General features: G+C 36.3%; 1 protein-coding gene and 1 long non-coding RNA gene across 4 annotated transcripts in view; one reads left to right on the top strand and one right to left on the bottom strand.

Moving 5' to 3' along the window:
• Positions 1-1362: 1362 nt before the first annotated feature.
• LOC100373115 (phosphoribosyl pyrophosphate synthase-associated protein 2-like) overlaps positions 1363-17696 on the bottom strand; it is a 39357-nt gene continuing 23023 nt past the window's right edge. The window contains exons 6-9 of one of the 3 annotated variants that reach the window (XM_085502595.1): positions 16631-16838; positions 16366-16436; positions 10909-11055; positions 1363-1513 (exon numbers count right to left, since the gene is read on the bottom strand). In XM_085502595.1, the coding sequence (XP_085358721.1) occupies positions 1499-1513; positions 10909-11055; positions 16366-16436; positions 16631-16838 (441 nt within the window). In that variant the 3' untranslated portion in view covers positions 1363-1498. Of the gene's footprint in view, positions 1514-7182; positions 9892-10908; positions 11056-16365; positions 16437-16630; positions 16839-17696 lie in introns of those variants that run through there. The other 2 variants (XM_085502593.1, XM_085502594.1) reach the window with 2 other exon arrangements.
• Positions 3518-4299, top strand: LOC146740170 (uncharacterized). Its single transcript, XR_014930234.1, has 2 exons — positions 3518-3686; positions 4141-4299. It is a non-coding gene; the product is annotated as an uncharacterized LOC146740170 (long non-coding RNA).

Raw genomic sequence — 17696 nt, 5'->3', positions numbered from 1 at the left:
TATACAATCAATGCAATTGTTGCCGTACATGCTCTTCTAATAGAGCATATATGGTATACAATCTAAATGCAACCAGAGTGAAATTGTTATTGAAATGCAGATATTAATTTTCCCTCTGCTATTAATTAATCCACAAACCAGAATTATTGACATCCATTTATATATGACCTAGTTTCTTCTTGTACTATGTGCCCCCTTATCTTGGCAGGAAGAATTGCCATATTTTTATGACTCAGTAATTCAAGTGAATCTACAGTGTTCAGAGATGACATGACAACAGCTGATGGAAACATTTTTTCCCGAAGTCATATAGTGACAACTTTTTTTTTTTACACTGGTGAAGCAGCAATTTTTTTTTTGAAGAACCCTTCACTTTGCAATTTTTTTTTTTTTCGTTTCTGACCCCCCCAAAATCAAATGGTCCAACCCTTAAAACACTGCATTAATAAAAAAACATTGTCAAAAGTGTTGTATTAAACCTTTACATATACCAGCTTGGGTTTCTGCTGCCCACTTTACTCGACTAATTTATAATTCAGTGAAAATGTTACTTGCCAACGATAATGAAATGAACGTTGCTAATAGCCACCTTTGTGCAGATCGAATATTTTTGCCTCAAATTAAATAAATGGTACAGACCTTGATGCATGTTCTTATGCTTGAGTATTATCTGGACCAGGTGAATTCCCATTGTGACCTGAGGAATTGTCACAAGGTCACCCAGCTCCTCTATCACACCCCAAAAAATGTTGTATAGGTAGGGTATAATATACAAGCCATAATCGTGCATTTAGATTTTACATTAAAACCTCTTAAGACGCATGCAAGGCTTTGGGTTTTTGTACAGTTCGCGAGAAATCTCATCCAACAGAATCCAGATTTAGAAGACCTCAAAAATAGTGAAAACTAACCATGAGTGATAACAATGGGAATTATGTTCGACTTGGTGATTAAACACCATGACCTTCAATGCAGGCTAGCTTCAGTGCTACAATATTTCAGGAATTTATATATCATGGTGATTGCAATCAATGGAAGGGGTTCTGCATATAATGCATAGTGGGAATGCAGTTAAAGGAGAACCGATACTATAAATAGTGGCAAGATGGCCACCGCAATTAGTATGCTAATCTAAACCAAGTCGCTCGCATCGTGACAGTAGCTCCGGGAAATGTGCCATCTACGATGTTTAGAGATCAAGCTGTGATTCGAAATACATTTCTACGGGGGCATGAATATGTACGCTAGCGATTATACTCAGCTGGTTGGGCTTTTGATATATAAATGTTATTTTTGATCGAAACGTGCCGCGACAAGTAAAAATCATGAGTCTAATGTATGCAAAATGCCTGTCAATCACAATTTGATTAAACGAAAATGTTAATCTCCTAGATGTTTATTCAATCTACAAAGCTTGTTGGTTTACAAACAGCATTATCGTTACAGTTTGTCTAACCATGTTTGAAACCAGTCAGTTGGTTTGGCCCAGACTCTTAACTCAACTCCATGTTACCTGAAATTACAATGCATTTGAATAAGTTGTACATACATGTAATATCGCTTCTTTTAATATAATGTGCAATGATAATGAAACAAAATGATCGAGAAACCACGTCGATTTTGTGATAATTCAACCCTAGAGATGGGACGTTAAAATTGTTTTGATGGAACGAGCATTCATTCACTTAGTGGACAGAGGCGTATACCGGTGAGAATACCGCCAAAATTAGCTTGGTGTCATTATTTGAACATTATTTTGTGCTTATTCCATTAGTGTGTTATTACTGCAATCGTATTGCCATTGTTTCATTATTCCGACTTTATTTCTTAATTATTTTATTATTGTGTAATTATTACAATATTATTTTGTCATTGTTTCATTCTATTACAATTGTGTCGTTATTTAGACATTATCTTGACATTCAATTGTCATAAGATTCGGTTATTTTCACGTCCAAATGTCTTGACATTTGGTTACCTCAACATTCGGTTCGCTTGACTTGCAATTACCTCAACATTCGATTACCCCGCTATACGTGTAATATTCACTCCATAGTCCCGGGCCGCCTCCGATAAAGCATTGCTCATGATGGCAATGTAGCCTTTGTAAAAGTTGGCAGGAATTTCTGAATAATGGCAGTTTCATCAACATCCAGGGAACTGACTGAGGTCGCCAAAAATGCCGCAAAAATTTTTGACACGACGCGCTCCTAGCGAAATTCGTGAGAGATGATCCGACTTGATCATTATATGATGACCAGAATGTGCTAAGAACCGTTCACAAGACTCGTTACCGTGTCGTGAACTCGCAAAATTTGAAAGAGCAACTAATATTCTTCAAGCTGGTATTTTTTATAGATTTTATTTTTCATTCTTTTTCGCCTATTTTTCCAGTTTAAAAATGTGAGCTGGCTAGACCCTTTATCCCTTGTCTGTTTCTAATACCCTAGATACCAGCCGATAACGCCCCCTCCCCTCGCGTACAGTTTATTGTAGTTCCTGGTCTCCCTGTGGTCTAAGCTGTGAAAAGTGAAATTAACAATTCGTTTCTGGTGACGAGGCAGCTTGTTGGAACTGGCGCCGGCATTACTAATGTATTACAATCATGCAGGACTGTGTTACAATCAGGTACAGCCAATGGAGCTGTTCATCGGAAAGGCTGGTCCAAGGGATTTTTGTTGAGGGCAGATGATTTTATCTATTTTTTGTAGGGGGCGGGAAATATCAGTACCCCCCCCCCCCAGTGGACAGGGGAACTTTTTTTTAGTGAATAGGATACTTACAGCCAAAACAAGGTCAGCTTGGACATTCAGTTTTCAGACACAACAAAAAAACTGCAGCCAGTAATACATTTCGAAAATAAAAATACAAAATAAACTCAAGCAGAGGCGTCGACCATGCGCGTTGGAAATAAATATTACACATTGTGACACAGTCTCGCCAGCCTCTTTCACTCAGGCAATATAATTATGCCATTTCCCAACGCACTTATATTTAATACCTTGACAGAAACACAACAAGAAAAATGTAAATCAGGCTTGTAATTACTAGTAACTCAACTCAAATGCAATATTCATCACTGTAAAGGTGGATAAATAAATTCGAACCAGCCAGCTCATGACTGGAGACGTCCAGTTGTCTTCGTTGAAAACTCGCCAATTCACCATAATCGTGGTGGTGAACTGTTTAGCTGATTTTTCAAAAGATCTTATGGATATTCAATTCATATTCATCCCAACTTATTTGAATATATCCTTTCGGGAATTTGAGACATTGTTCAAACGATCCTGTACAGGGTTATGTCTGATGTCAACTAATAATACGCAATTATCCAGGCAGTACTAGAAACTATTGCTGATACTAATCCAATCTGATTAAAATCTGATGTAGTGTACGGGCTTTAATTATTTTGGCTATAAACTTATTTTAATTTTATTTTTTATTACTTTTGTTATTAATGCCCTTTTTTGTGATTTTTTTTAAATTCCGCCCTACCTACATCTGACCCGATGCCTATGTAACGAGATTTCAATGAGACCCACTATCGACGATTTTAGTCAACGAATCACAGACCTCTTTCTATAGCGCACATGATGACGTCACCGGGCGGAGTCGGGTGGCAAACACACTCAAATAAAATGGCGGATTATACCGACGTTAGCGACCGAGAATAACACGGCTTTTCGGTAAGTTTATCATTGTCAAATGCAACGAAAGTCATTTTTATGTTAATACATGTATTGTGGCTCGAATGGTTCGACTTTAGATCGTTATTTTGCATAGTTATTCTGGGAGTGACTATTTTGTTTCGACCGAACACCAGTGTCTTTTTCCAGTCACCTGCCCTGGAGACGGGTGATGTTTTGTTGACGATCGGGCCAACATCGTCTACGGTATTGAAGTCGTAGCTGTAAATATTCATCAAATTGTATCAACATTTTCTACATTATACAATAACTCTTTATTAAAGTAATTGAGCTGATTTGGACTGGAATAAAATATTTTTTATTGGAACACATCGCAATTGATGCCGTGGGCCGGTGACCGTTATACAATTTAAAATCAGTTTGCATTGTTTACTATAGCTGTTTACAGTATTCTAATCATTACGATATACTTATTTTTTTGCTTACATTCTAGATAATTATGCTCAGTGATGACTGAATGAACAAACCTTGGCTGGCAAAGATGTATCTGGAAGTGTACACATTTGTTGGAAGTGAAAAAAAATATTCAATGTAATGACAAAAATTGTAAAATGCTGAGGAATTTCTTTTGCAAATAAAAATATACTAGCAATTTTCTATTAATGGTTTATTCAAGTGGGCAAAATATAATGTACAGAAAGATTGCCCGTTGAGTATCGCTACACTGAAAAGGAAGCAACCGACAGCCTATATAAAAGGGGGGCTGTGATTGGCTGTTACTTACGCGAGATTTGAACGGGACTTACATAGGCGTCGGATCAGATGTAGGTAGGGCGGAATTAAAAAAAAAAATCACAAAATCAAAGTAAAATAATAAAATAAAAGGGCATTAATAACAAAAGTAATAAAAAATAAAATTAAAATAATTAAAGCCTATACACTACATCAGATTTTAATCAGATTGATACTAATCATGTTTTGTAAGCTGGGAAATTGGATACTTGAACGTGTAGTCCCCGGGCGTGTAGTAGACTAGAATAATCGTACTGTCACATGTTTTCGTCTTAGCCTTGTCTTTTCGTTTTAACAGTCACAGTCCGCTTCATTGAACGTTTAGTTTGATAATTGATGAACATGTATTCATTGTGAGACTGTTGCTTTCAAGTTGTGTTAATAATACAAATATGTTTTAAACTTGTCCCTTCCGTTGCCAACGTATTCAATATATGGAAATAGCATATGTGTGTGCATTTGCGCGAGTGATTGGGGGAAATAACAGCGAAAATTATTTCCAGCTAAAATATAGTATTTTACTGTATACGAATTAGCCTTTGCGATCCCGGAATAAGACACTAGTACTCCTAACCTTAAGTCATAACATCTCAGACTACTATAGTAACATTGACATGCGTGCATCAGTGTTTTGTTTTTTTATTTCATTCAAAAGATTTAGGGACACGAAAAAAACACGCAGAAATATTTTTTCCTTGTTTATATACTCCACACAACGTAATTTGTCAGTCGTAGCGAGTATGTGTGACAGTTTATTACTTCTGTGTGAATATAATTAAATTATGTAATTAAACGATATGAATTTACTCCAATCTATGGGGGGGGGGTCGATCTTCTTAGCAGTGAAACTGGCACGTGAAAATTACAACTCAACCTTGATTTATTCGTCAATAGCATACATACACAGTGGCAGCGGTCGCCCCACGAAGAAAATGTTTGGGGCGTCACCCCTCCAAAATCAAGCGGAAACCCTTTGTGTCAGCAAAATTTCCCCCTAATGCAAGAAATAGCGTTTTAGATTGTCTAGATTTTAAATTTTTGCATGCCCCTGGACCCCCTAGAGGTTGTGAGCAGATCTCGCCCCCGATGTAAAATTTCGTGCCGCCCCATCTGAATTACAGATGTGCCAAAAACGTACAACGTTGCCATAGATCTCGTCGAGTAACAATTTTTAGGGCGGAGGCGTTCTCATTGACCTAATATAAATACGATGTTTACTCTGATGTTCGAACAAATATTGGCCAAATGCTCGGTGTGCTTACTTGTAGTTTCCTGTAGGATTACATGCATAAAATGAAATACGGAGAAAACATATGGTTATGAAATGATGATTCTAAGAAGTATACTGTCAATAAATGTGATATGAATAAACACAAACATACATTATACTATAAACCGTCAAAGGTTATATATAAAGATCCATAAAACGAATGAATCCCGCCCACACATACTGATATTTCTCGAAATTACGTAAATGCATTGTGTGGTGATACTGAACAGCAAATGTTCTATCGAGAACCTTGTGCAGCAAGCGAAATTTCACAGTTACAACTGCAACCCAGTTTTTTTAGTTCACGGCGCAACTTGCAACCGGGGCATGCGTTTCAATGGAATTCAGCTCCCCGTCTACTAAATAGCAAATTACTAGTCAACTACAGAATTGGGTTTTGTCAACCGTCGGAATAAGCTACTTTGGCCAGTAATATATGGGGGAATTTGACACAGGAGACATTCACAGCAATCAAAATTGAAACTGCTTTGCGTGCGGAAGTCGACATTACGAAAACCTCAAAGACAGCATAATTATGATTACTGCAGATGCGAGGCATGGCTGGCGAAAAACTTTCGTGACACTGACGTGATTGCTATTGGCAATGAAACCCACAAATTCATTGCCAATGCAGTTGTTACCAACGAAGACATTCGATTTTGTAACGCCATGAAATGAATGGCGCGCTACAAATCAGCCGTACAAGTATATCGGCATCATGACAATAACAAAGTGAACGTAAAAAAAATCACGCCCATAACAGGAATATGTCTGTCATTAAGTACCTGAGATAAGAGAGGCTGGGGAATGAGAGCCAGAATGATACATGGTTCAACTTTTACTAAAAAAAAAAAGAACCGTGATGGCACTACCAAGTTTGCTGAAAGGCCGGTTATTGACCGTGTCAGCTGTGTCACGATCAACTGTGTAATAATTCCTCCTCACTTCAGTCATCGCATTTAGAGAAGTAATATTCTCTGACGACCTCAGTGAGTTCCCTGGATGTTGGCGAAACGACCATTATTTAGAAATTCCCGCTAACTTTTACAAAGGCCGCATTGCCATCTTGAGCAATGCTTTATCGGAAGCGGCCCGGGACTATGGATTGAATCCTACTTGTTTAGCGGGGTCAGGTAATCGAATGTTGAGGTAATCGCAAGTTAAGCGAACCGAATATCAAGACATTTGGACGTGAAAATAACCAAATCTTATGACAATTGAATGTCAAGATAATGTCTAAATAACAACACAATTGTAACATTATGAAACAATGACAAAATAATATTGTAGCAATTACACAATAATGAAATGAAGTTGGAATAATGAAACAATAGCAATACGATACTGCAGTAATAACACAATAATGGAATAAGCGCTAAACAATGTTCAAATAATGACACAAAGAAACAAAAAATTTCGCTCACACAGTCGCCTTTCCCCTTGTCATAATGGAAACAAATAGTAAAATGTTCATTTGCAGACTAAAAAAATACCTTTTTATTTTATTCAACAACATAATCTATTTACTTGTGGAAAATACAAGTAACTGACACAGGAATCAAATTATACAAGGTTATTATAATCCCATACGGTGACATCTTTTTGTTTGATTCCAGTCGTAACTTAGCAAGACAAGAATGAGCAAACACAAACAATGAAGTGCTTGGACGATTATCAAATGCTACATTGTTGCTGTGTCCATGTAAACAAAGGGCAAATATGATTATTTTTTTTACAGAACTCTAAATGCTATTGTTTTTGTGTTTTTTTTCAGAACCTTTCAAGCATAGTAGGTACCATGATAATATTTTAGAAATAAATTAGCAATCTTCAATTACCACATCTTTCCTATACAAATAGTGAAGATAATTGAAGCATTCTCTTGAAGACCACTACATAATAATAATGGACTTTTTGATACATAATATGGAGGGGAAATGAGTTTATGCAAACACAACTGGTTATTGAATAAAATACACAAAATCTTTTATGAAATTGTCATAGTTTTAATATTAGGTACACCCAAAACAAGCAGGAATTGTAATACAATGAACATGATTTCAAATTGTCAAAATACACCAGCTCTTGCCCTTAAGCAGTGCTGTGTATATAAAATAAATTAATATCAATAGCAGTTAAGTTTGCTAGCACAAGTTGGTTAATGCTAAAGGCAAAAGGCATTACAAAACATTAAGGGTCTTGCATTGCCACACAAGCTCAGAAAACAATGTTTTTTTTTGCCAAGTATGAAAAGTAAGAAAAAAATACACAGCAACACACACTGTTCGAACATTTAGTGAAATGTACACTAGTACAATGTAGCAAAAGCTGCCAGGTTTAAACGCCACACAGCAACTTCAAAATTACTTAGCATAGTAACATCATATAGAAATGGTGTATAGTACCGGTAATGGTGTATATCATATAGTAATGGTGTACATCATATAGTAATGGTGTATAGTAATAGTGTACAGTAATGGTGTATATCATATAGTAATGGTGTATAGTACCGGTAATGGTGTATATCATATAGAAATGGTGTATATCATATAGCAATGGTGTACAGTAATGGTGTATATCATATAGTAATGGTGTATAGTAATGGTGTATATCATATAGTAATGGTGTATAGTAATGGTGTACAGTAATGGTGTACAGTAATGGTGTATATCATATAGTAATGGTGTACAGTAATGGTGTATATCATATAGTAATGGTGTAAAGTAATGGTGTATATCATATAGTAATGGTGTATAGTAATGGTGTTCAGTAATGGTGTACAGTACCGGTAATGGTGTATATCATATAGTAATCATAGTTCAAGTTGCTATTTTGTACTATTCAAATTTTATTTAGGGAAAGGGGGGTCAAGACTGAAACAAAAAAAGTTTTCTGAGCTTCCGTTTCGATGCAAGACCATCCCTAAAGCAGGCAGTGTGTTAAGCACCTTTACTCCTTCAGAAAATAGTTAATAAATGCACCTAGCGTTATATTGTATCAATGCTGCTATTACTACGGATTAGCAAAGAAATGGAGGTTGTTAGATTTTGGATAAATATAGAAATACAGATAGGCAATGTTTTTTTGAGAATTAAAGTCTTGCAAATAATACAGCAGCTTTTAGAAAATATAATGTAGTGATATAACAGTTTTATTAAGAGCTGTGACATCTGGAAACATTCTCTGATTTAAGGAAATTACCACACTATCATGCAAGACTTAGTTTATGAACTTTTCTCACAAGAATTTAACCAAGTGTCCAGTATGCAAGCTTAGACTAACACCAAAAAAGGCTGGTAAAATTTTAATCTGACAGTAATCTGTCTGATGCCAATATGGGTACATATTAAGAGCGGATACTACAGCTCAGTGTGGAACACTGGTTATCTAGTCAGTCTAGTCAACAATTATATTATTAGTCCCATGAAAAGAAATCACAAGCATACCAAATTAAGATCTCGTCATAAGTACTTCGGTATTCAAATGTATCAAGTTTTTTAAGATGGCCAAAAGTAGGGAATCTTGGTGAACATTTACAAACTTACATGTTAAGAATATTTACTGAATTATTGTATGATACAAGAAAGCATATTATAGCGTATTATGTTAGCATAGAAGACAAGTAAGTAAGCAAATTTTACAGGTGTAAAAAAAACACAAAAAAGCCTTTACACCAAATCTTCTTTGTATATATGCCACACACATTTTGCCCACACAAAATATAAGTAGCAGCAGCAATTCCAGGCAAGTGTTGAAAATCTCCCGATAAAACAAGGCAATAATCGGCAATTGAATGCCAACCAACCCAGTTAGTCTTCGGAGGCAATGTTTCTGAAGAGATAGGACATGGACTCCCCAAAGTGGATACGTCGGATAGCTTCTGCTAAAATTACACTGATGTCAATAGTCTGGATTTTATTACACTGTAGTTTCTGTAGTTCATGTGGAATAGTATTTGTCACTACAACCTAAAACATTGGACACGAGAAAAAAAAGAAAGAGAGCTTCCATTTTAGAACACCTTTAGTCATCCGATGAGATATTTCTGAATAGATATGACATGGACTCTCCCTGATGGATGCGTCGAATGGCTTCTGATATAATTGGGCTTACGTCGATTGTCTGGATTTTGCTACACTGCAGTTTCTGCAGGGCATGCGGAATAGAGTTAGTCACAACAACCTAGGTCATCAGAAAAATAAACATATGATAGCATGGACAGTTTACAACCTAAGCCATGTTCAATGATATGCTATGCAGTGATGAGAATTCTTAATGTTATTTTCATGCATAATATTGTGGTTCATGTTAATTATGGGGATGTGGGTTTCTACCATGCAACCAGGGATATCTTGGCTAATATAATATGATCAAGATAGTAATTCAATGATTTCATGCTGAAGTCCAACTCTGAATTACCCAGATATATATTCAACATTCCTCAGAGTTCAATAAATATTTACTAAATATAAATTGTTTGCCACTGCTGTTAATGCTCAGGCACCATTGATAAATGAAATCTGCATGTATAAAAGCTGCATTTCATCTTCCATCATAATGAAATCAAAATCAATAAATCTGATTATGTGAACTGAATCACTGTACAATGTTTGTGGAACTGCGCATTTCTGCTTGGCAAAGGGGTTGAACTTTGTAATTAAGGGAGTGTGTACGTTTCAATGCAACATACCCAACTATAAAGTAGTTTAATTTATCAAATAGCCAAACCAGGGTCTCCAATAGCATGAGAGGACAGTAAGTAACAAGGTAATTTCAGATTATACTGAGATTACATTAGTATTTTGTGTAACCAGTACCCAGTGAGGAAAGGAAGAGAAATTAAAATCTTGTTATTTCTTGTTCCAAAATGGAGGTGTCTCTTGAAATATTATGGAGGGGTCCAGAGAAGCAGCATATGGGGTTTTACAGAATCCCTGTTTTGAAAATACAAGTTTAGATGTATTCTATAAGATAGGCAGAACATTGAGTTACATGTAACATGCTATTTAGTTCGTTGTTTATAAAAACCTTGAAACAATAAAATTGAACTCTGTGAAATTATACATCAGTAAAACCAATTCTTAAAAATAAAATTAAGATACCTAAAACGGGTGCCGTCAAAACAAATGTTTAGACCTGATTATTATAAAACTTTTTTTATAAACAATCTGAGGAATGTTTTAATAATATGTTACTAACCTCATCAATAACAGACTCTTCTAGTTTCTTTGGTGCATCTGAAGATAATAAACCGTGTGTTGCCATTGCATAGATTTTATACGCACCCCTTTCTTTGAGAATCTCAGCAGCATTTACAAACGATTCAACATCATCTATCATATCATCCTGCAAATGACAATATTTGATTACAGACTGTTTTGCTTGTCAGATGTTACCTTCATGTTGATGTTCTAGTAGTGTGTGTGCAGTCTCCTGGATATGAGGAGCAGCACCACATTCCTCACACCTCATTGTGTTCGATATAGGTCACATGTGACGTGCAGTCTCCTGGATATGAGGAGCAGCACCACATTCCTCACACCCTATTGTGTTCGATATAGGTCACATGTGACGTGCAGTCTCCTGGATATGAGGAGCAGCACCACATTCCTCACACCCCATTGTGTTCGATATAGGTCACATGTGACGTGCAGTCTCCTGGATATGAGAAGCAGCACCACATTCCTCATACCCCATTGTGTTCGATATAGGTCACATGTGACGTGCAGTCTCCTGGATATGAGGAGCAACACCACATTCCTCACACCCCATTGTGTTCGATATAGGTCACATGTGACGTGCAGTTTCCTGGATATGAGGAGCAGCACCACATTCCTCACACCCTATTGTGTTTGATATAGGTCACATGTGACATGCAGTCTCCTGGATATGAGGAGCAGCACCACATTCCTCACACCCTATTGTGTTCGATATAGGTCACATGTGACGTGCAGTCTCCTGGATATGAGGAGCAGCACCACATTCCTCACACCCTATTGTGTTCGATATAGGTCACATGTGACATGCAGTCTCCTGGATATGAGGAGCAGCACCACATTCCTCACACCCTATTGTGTTCGATATAGGTCACATGTGACGTGCAGTCTCCTGGATATGAGGAGCAGCACCACATTCCTCACACCCCATTGTCTTCGATATAGGTCACATGTGACATGCAGTCTCCTGGATATGAGGAGCAGCACCACATTCCTCACACCCCATTGTGTTTGATATAGGTCACATGTGACATGCAGTCTCCTGGATATGAGGAGCAGCACCACATTCCTCACACCCTATTGTGTTCGATATAGGTCACATGTGACATGCAGTCTCCTGGATATGAGGAGCAGCACCACATTCCTCACACCCTATTGTGTTCTATATAGGTCACATGTGACGTGCAGTCTCCTGGATATGAGGAGCAGCACCACATTCCTCACACCCTATTGTGTTTGATATAGGTCACATGTGACATGCAGTCTCCTGGATATGAGGAGCAGCACCACATTCCTCACACCCTATTGTGTTCGATATAGGTCACATGTGACGTGCAGTCTCCTGGATATGAGGAGCAGCACCACATTCCTCACACCCTATTGTGTTTGATATAGGTCACATGTGACATGCAGTCTCCTGGATATGAGGAGCAGCACCACATTCCTCACACCCTATTGTGTTCGATATAGGTCACATGTGACGTGCAGTCTCCTGGATATGAGGAGCAGCACCACATTCCTCACACTCTATTGTGTTTGATATAGGTCACATGTGACATGCAGTCTCCTGGATATGAGGAGCAGCACCACATTCCTCACACCCTATTGTGTTCGATATAGGTCACATGTGACGTGCAGTCTCCTGGATATGAGGAGCAGCACCACATTCCTCACACCCTATTGTGTTCGATATAGGTCACATGTGACGTGCAGTCTCCTGGATATGAGGAGCAGCACCACATTCCTCACACCCTATTGTGTTCGATATAGGTCACATGTGACATGCAGTCTCCTGGATATGAGGAGCAGCACCACATTCCTCACACCCTATTGTGTTCGATATAGGTCACATGTGACGTGCAGTCTCCTGGATATGAGGAGCAGCACCACATTCCTCACACCCTATTGTGTTCGATATAGGTCACATGTGACGTGCAGTCTCCTGGATATGGGGAGCAGCACCACATTCCTCACACCCCATTGTGTTCGATATAGGTCACATGTGACGTGCAGTCTCCTGGATATGAGGAGCAGCACCACATTCCTCACACCCCATTGTGTTCGATATAGGTCACATGTGACGTGCAGTCTCCTGGATATGAGGAGCAGCACCACATTCCTCACACCCTATTGTGTTCGATATAGGTCACATGTGACGTGCAGTCTCCTGGATATGAGGAGCAGCACCACATTCCTCACACACCATTGTGTTCGATATAGGTCACATGTGACGTGCAGTCTCCTGGATATGAGGAGCAGCACCACATTCCTCACACCCTATTGTGTTCGATATAGGTCACATGTGACGTGCAGTCTCCTGGATATGAGGAGCAGCACCACATTCCTCACACCCTATTGTGTTCGATATAGGTCACATGTGACGTGCAGTCTCCTGGATATGGGGAGCAGCACCACATTCCTCACACCCTATTGTGTTCGATATAGGTTCCGGCTTTATATCTGTATCAATTTTTCATTGTAACTACAAGTCAGTAATCACCATACAGTTTGCAATCCAATAATGAACAAGTTTATAGCACTCTCCATCCTGGTGAGCATTATTCTCAGCAAACCAGAACAGGTAAAATGACACTTTGAAAACTAGCAGCCTGTCGGCTGAGATAGCTCCGCTGTTATCAATGCACATTTTAATTAAAGAGCTGAAGATATCATCAGAAAATGAACAATATGTATAGTATTAAAGCAATTGGACTTGCTGTTTTCAACAAAAATTCGAAAATACAACTTTTTATCCAAAATATTCATCAAAATTAGATAATTGAAGAACAAAATCATCACGAAATGAACAAATCTGAGAGAGGACCACATGTAGTACCTATATATGTAATATCAAAGCAATCAGACTTACAGTTTTTAACAAAAAGTTGAAAATATAAAACAAGCAGCCTATCGGCTGAGATAGCTCCGCTGTTAGCAATGCACATTTCAATTAAAGAACTGAAGACATCATTAGAAAATGAACAATATGTATAGAATCAAAGCAATTGAACTTTTGGTTTTTAACAAGAAGTCGAAAATATCACTTTTTACCAAAAATTACAAAAATATTCACCAAAATTAGAGAATTGAAGGTACCATCACAAATGAACAAATCTGAGAGAGGTCCACATGTAGTACCTATATACGTAATATCAAAGCAATCAGACTATTGGTTTTTTACAAGAAATCGAAAATATCACTTTTTACCAAAAATGACAAAAATATTCACCAAAATTATAGAATCGAAGATATCATCACAAAATGAACAAATCTGAGAAAGGTCTACATGTAGTATCTAAATATGTAATATCAAAGCAATTGAACTATTGGTTTTTAACAAGAAGTCGAAAATATCACTTTTTACCAAAAATTACAAAATTGAAGATATCATCACAAAATGAACAAATCTGAGAGAGGTCCACATGTAGTACCTATATATGTAATATCAAAGCAATCGGACTTGTGGTTTTTAACAAGAAGTCGAAAATATCACTTTTTACCAAAAATGATAAAAATATTCACCAAAATTAGATAATTAAAGATATCATTACAAAATGAACAAATCTGAGAGAGGTCCACATGTAGTACCTATATATGTATTATCAAAGCAATTGCACTTGCGGTTTTTAACAAGAAGTCGAAAATATCACTTTTTACCAAAAATGACAAAAATATTCACCAAAATTAGAGAATTGAAGATATCAACATGAAATGAACAAACCTAAGAGAGGTCTACCCAAGGTACATATACACCAAGTATCAAAGCATTCAGGCTTGTAGTTTTCAAGAAGAAGTCAAAAAAGTAAAACATTGACACGGACGACGACGGACAATCACTCATATGATAAGCTCCGCTCGTCAAAGTCGACAGCGGAGCTAAAAATGAACAAATCTAAGAAAGGTCTACCCAACGTACATATACACAAAGTATCAAAGCATTCAGGCTTGTAGTTTTCAAGAAGAAGTAGAATCAAAAAAAGCTTAGAAAGAACTCCTGTGTGCTGAGAGTATTGAAGACACATTAAAAATTAATTCAAAATTACTTGTACATGAGATATTGATGGAAAAGCTGAAAACTAATTATGTAAATCAGGTAACTAATATAAACAGAACAAAAAAATTATGAATTATTATGCTAATTAGAGAATTAATATGAACAAATTTTAACCCAAAATTAATCAGGCCTGTCTATTGTCCTAGAGCATTTATGTACCAAATTTTTTTCAAATGTGATGATCAGTAATTCAGATACTAGTATCAGTATTAATTATGTTAATTAGGTGATTAATAAGCATAAATATTTACCAATAACTAATTGGGTCTCTGCATAGTTCTCTTTAAAAGTTTTATTAAAATCCAATTTGTGATTCTTTATATATCAGTGGAATATTATGCAAATTAAAACTAATCAGGTCGCTGCATATTCCTAGAAGATCTATGTAGCAAGTCTCATTGAAATATGATGATTAGTACTTGAGATATCAGGCAAAAAGCTGAAAATTAACTAATTATGCTAACAAGGTAATTAATATGTACTGACATTACCCTAAAAACTATCAGGTCTGTGCAGTGTCTTATGACATCTATGTACCAAGTGTCATTGAAATGTGATGATTACTACTTGAAATATCAAAAGCTGAAAATTAATTAATTATGCAAATTAGGTAATTAATATGTACTGATATTACCCTAAAAACTATCAGGTCTGTGCAGTGTCCTATGACATCTATGTACCAAGTTTCATTGAAATGTGATGATTACTACTTCGAATATCAAAAGCTGAAAATTAATTAATTATGCAAATTAGGTAATTAATATGTACTGACATTACCCTAAAAACTATCAGGTCTGTGCAGTGTCCTATGACATCTATGTACTAAGTTTCATTGACATGTGATGATTAGTACTTGAGATTTCAGTGGAAAAGCCGAAAATTGATTAATCATTATGCAAATTAGATAATTAATATTGCACAGATTTTTACCTGAAACTAATCAAATCTGTGCATTAGTTTGGAGCATCTATGCACCAAGTTTCATCAAAAATCAATGTATGGTTCTTGAGATGTCAGTGGAACAGACATGCACACAGACACACTAACTGCAAAGTCGAAAAGTAAAACATTGACACGAACGCTGGCGGACAATCACTCATATGATAAGCTCCGCTCGACAAAGTCGACAGCGGAGCTAAAAATCAAAGAAAAACTTTGGCAAAACATAAAAATATAAGTGTGCACATGTATGGCATTAAGATGTACATGTGCACCAACTATGAAATAAATTGGACAGAGCGTATCAAAGTTAAGAGCCTTGAAAGACGGACAGACCAAAGGCAAAGTGCTAGCCTTGGGCGGACTTGGTCCTCAAAGGCTAATAATAATTTGTATAAAACTTGTATACAAGGTGACAAACAACTAAAGTAAAGAGTAAAATCTTACCACTATAATTGCTATTCTACCACCAACATCACCTACAACATTGATCGGTGGCTTTTCTTTTGCAGTTAACACTAAAAGAAACAAATACATTGTTTATCAAGTGAATAGTATGAAGATAACACAAAGTTGGTTGGTATTATACTATCTTATCTTATATGCATACTTTGCAGTATTTTCATAATAACATTTTTGTATACATCTTCTCGATATGAACTGTGCAAGAACTTCATTTTTAAACATGTTCAGCATCTTTTGAATAACTTACTTGGTACCATTTCCAGACCAATCCCTACCACTCTGTGCTGTGATATAGTGGGCGGAGAATGTCTTCCATCAATAACTTCTGACTCTGAAACTTTCTGCTCTCCATGGATAACAGCTAATGCTAATCGAAGCCGCTCTGCAAATGATGTGGCTCTTTTGGCTGAACCAGGATTTCTGGCAACAATAACAGCATTCCTAAAATCTGGAATCTTTTTAATGCAAATAATGAATCATAGTTACAGCATGAAACAACTGCCTTTCTCAGCATAACAGTGTAAAGTCACACTAAGTAGCCTTAGGTGGCTTATTTACACATTAATTAGAAAAACATTCGCATATTAATTAGCATCTTATTTTTTATCTGAACTTAGAACTAATCTTTTTTTGTTTAAATCTAACAGTAATCCATGTACATCATGTTTTCAAGATTTAAAATTATTATAATTATTAATTCCTAATAAATAGTTCAAAAAATTACATAAAATTAAAGACAGTTTGATAAAGTGATAATATGGTAACAAATAAAATCTCGACTGTAAGCATGTTGTTAATGGGCAACGGTTGTCATGCATGATGTTATTGTTTTTTTATTAACATAATCAAGTTACCTAATTTTTTGCGTGTGATATAGATATCCCAATGAACAGAAAATAAAGTGTATTTGGTGTGCATTTACTGCTGCGTCACTGTACCGGGATATGTGAATTTTATCCCTTATTTTCCAATGTTTTTTGTCAAGATAGTGGATATCAAGTTGATACTTCATTTCTGAATTTTATTCAACGCCTGATGGTTTTTGACTGATGTATATACAATGTTAAGGTTGGCAACTAATTTGCATAATAATTAGCATATAATTTACATTATTTATTTATAGGGTTTGTACATTTTTTTCATTTTTCGTAAAATGTATATTATACCCTATTACGTTTAGTTTTATGAGTAATGGCTTAAATCAGTAAGGCCAGACTTTTTTTATTCCTTGTTTCTCTGGTTTTTATAAGGCAATTATTTTGAGGAGGGCGGAAGAAAAATAAAATTAATTTATTTTTCCATTATATTTGTGT

The sequence above is a fragment of the Saccoglossus kowalevskii genome, chromosome 8 (assembly GCF_978046115.1).
Source record: "Saccoglossus kowalevskii chromosome 8, keSacKowa6.1, whole genome shotgun sequence".
In the NCBI taxonomy this organism is placed as follows: domain Eukaryota; kingdom Metazoa; phylum Hemichordata; class Enteropneusta; family Harrimaniidae; genus Saccoglossus; species Saccoglossus kowalevskii.
Note: the sequence above shows the minus strand (reverse complement) of the source record. Positions and strands in the feature narration are given on the sequence as shown.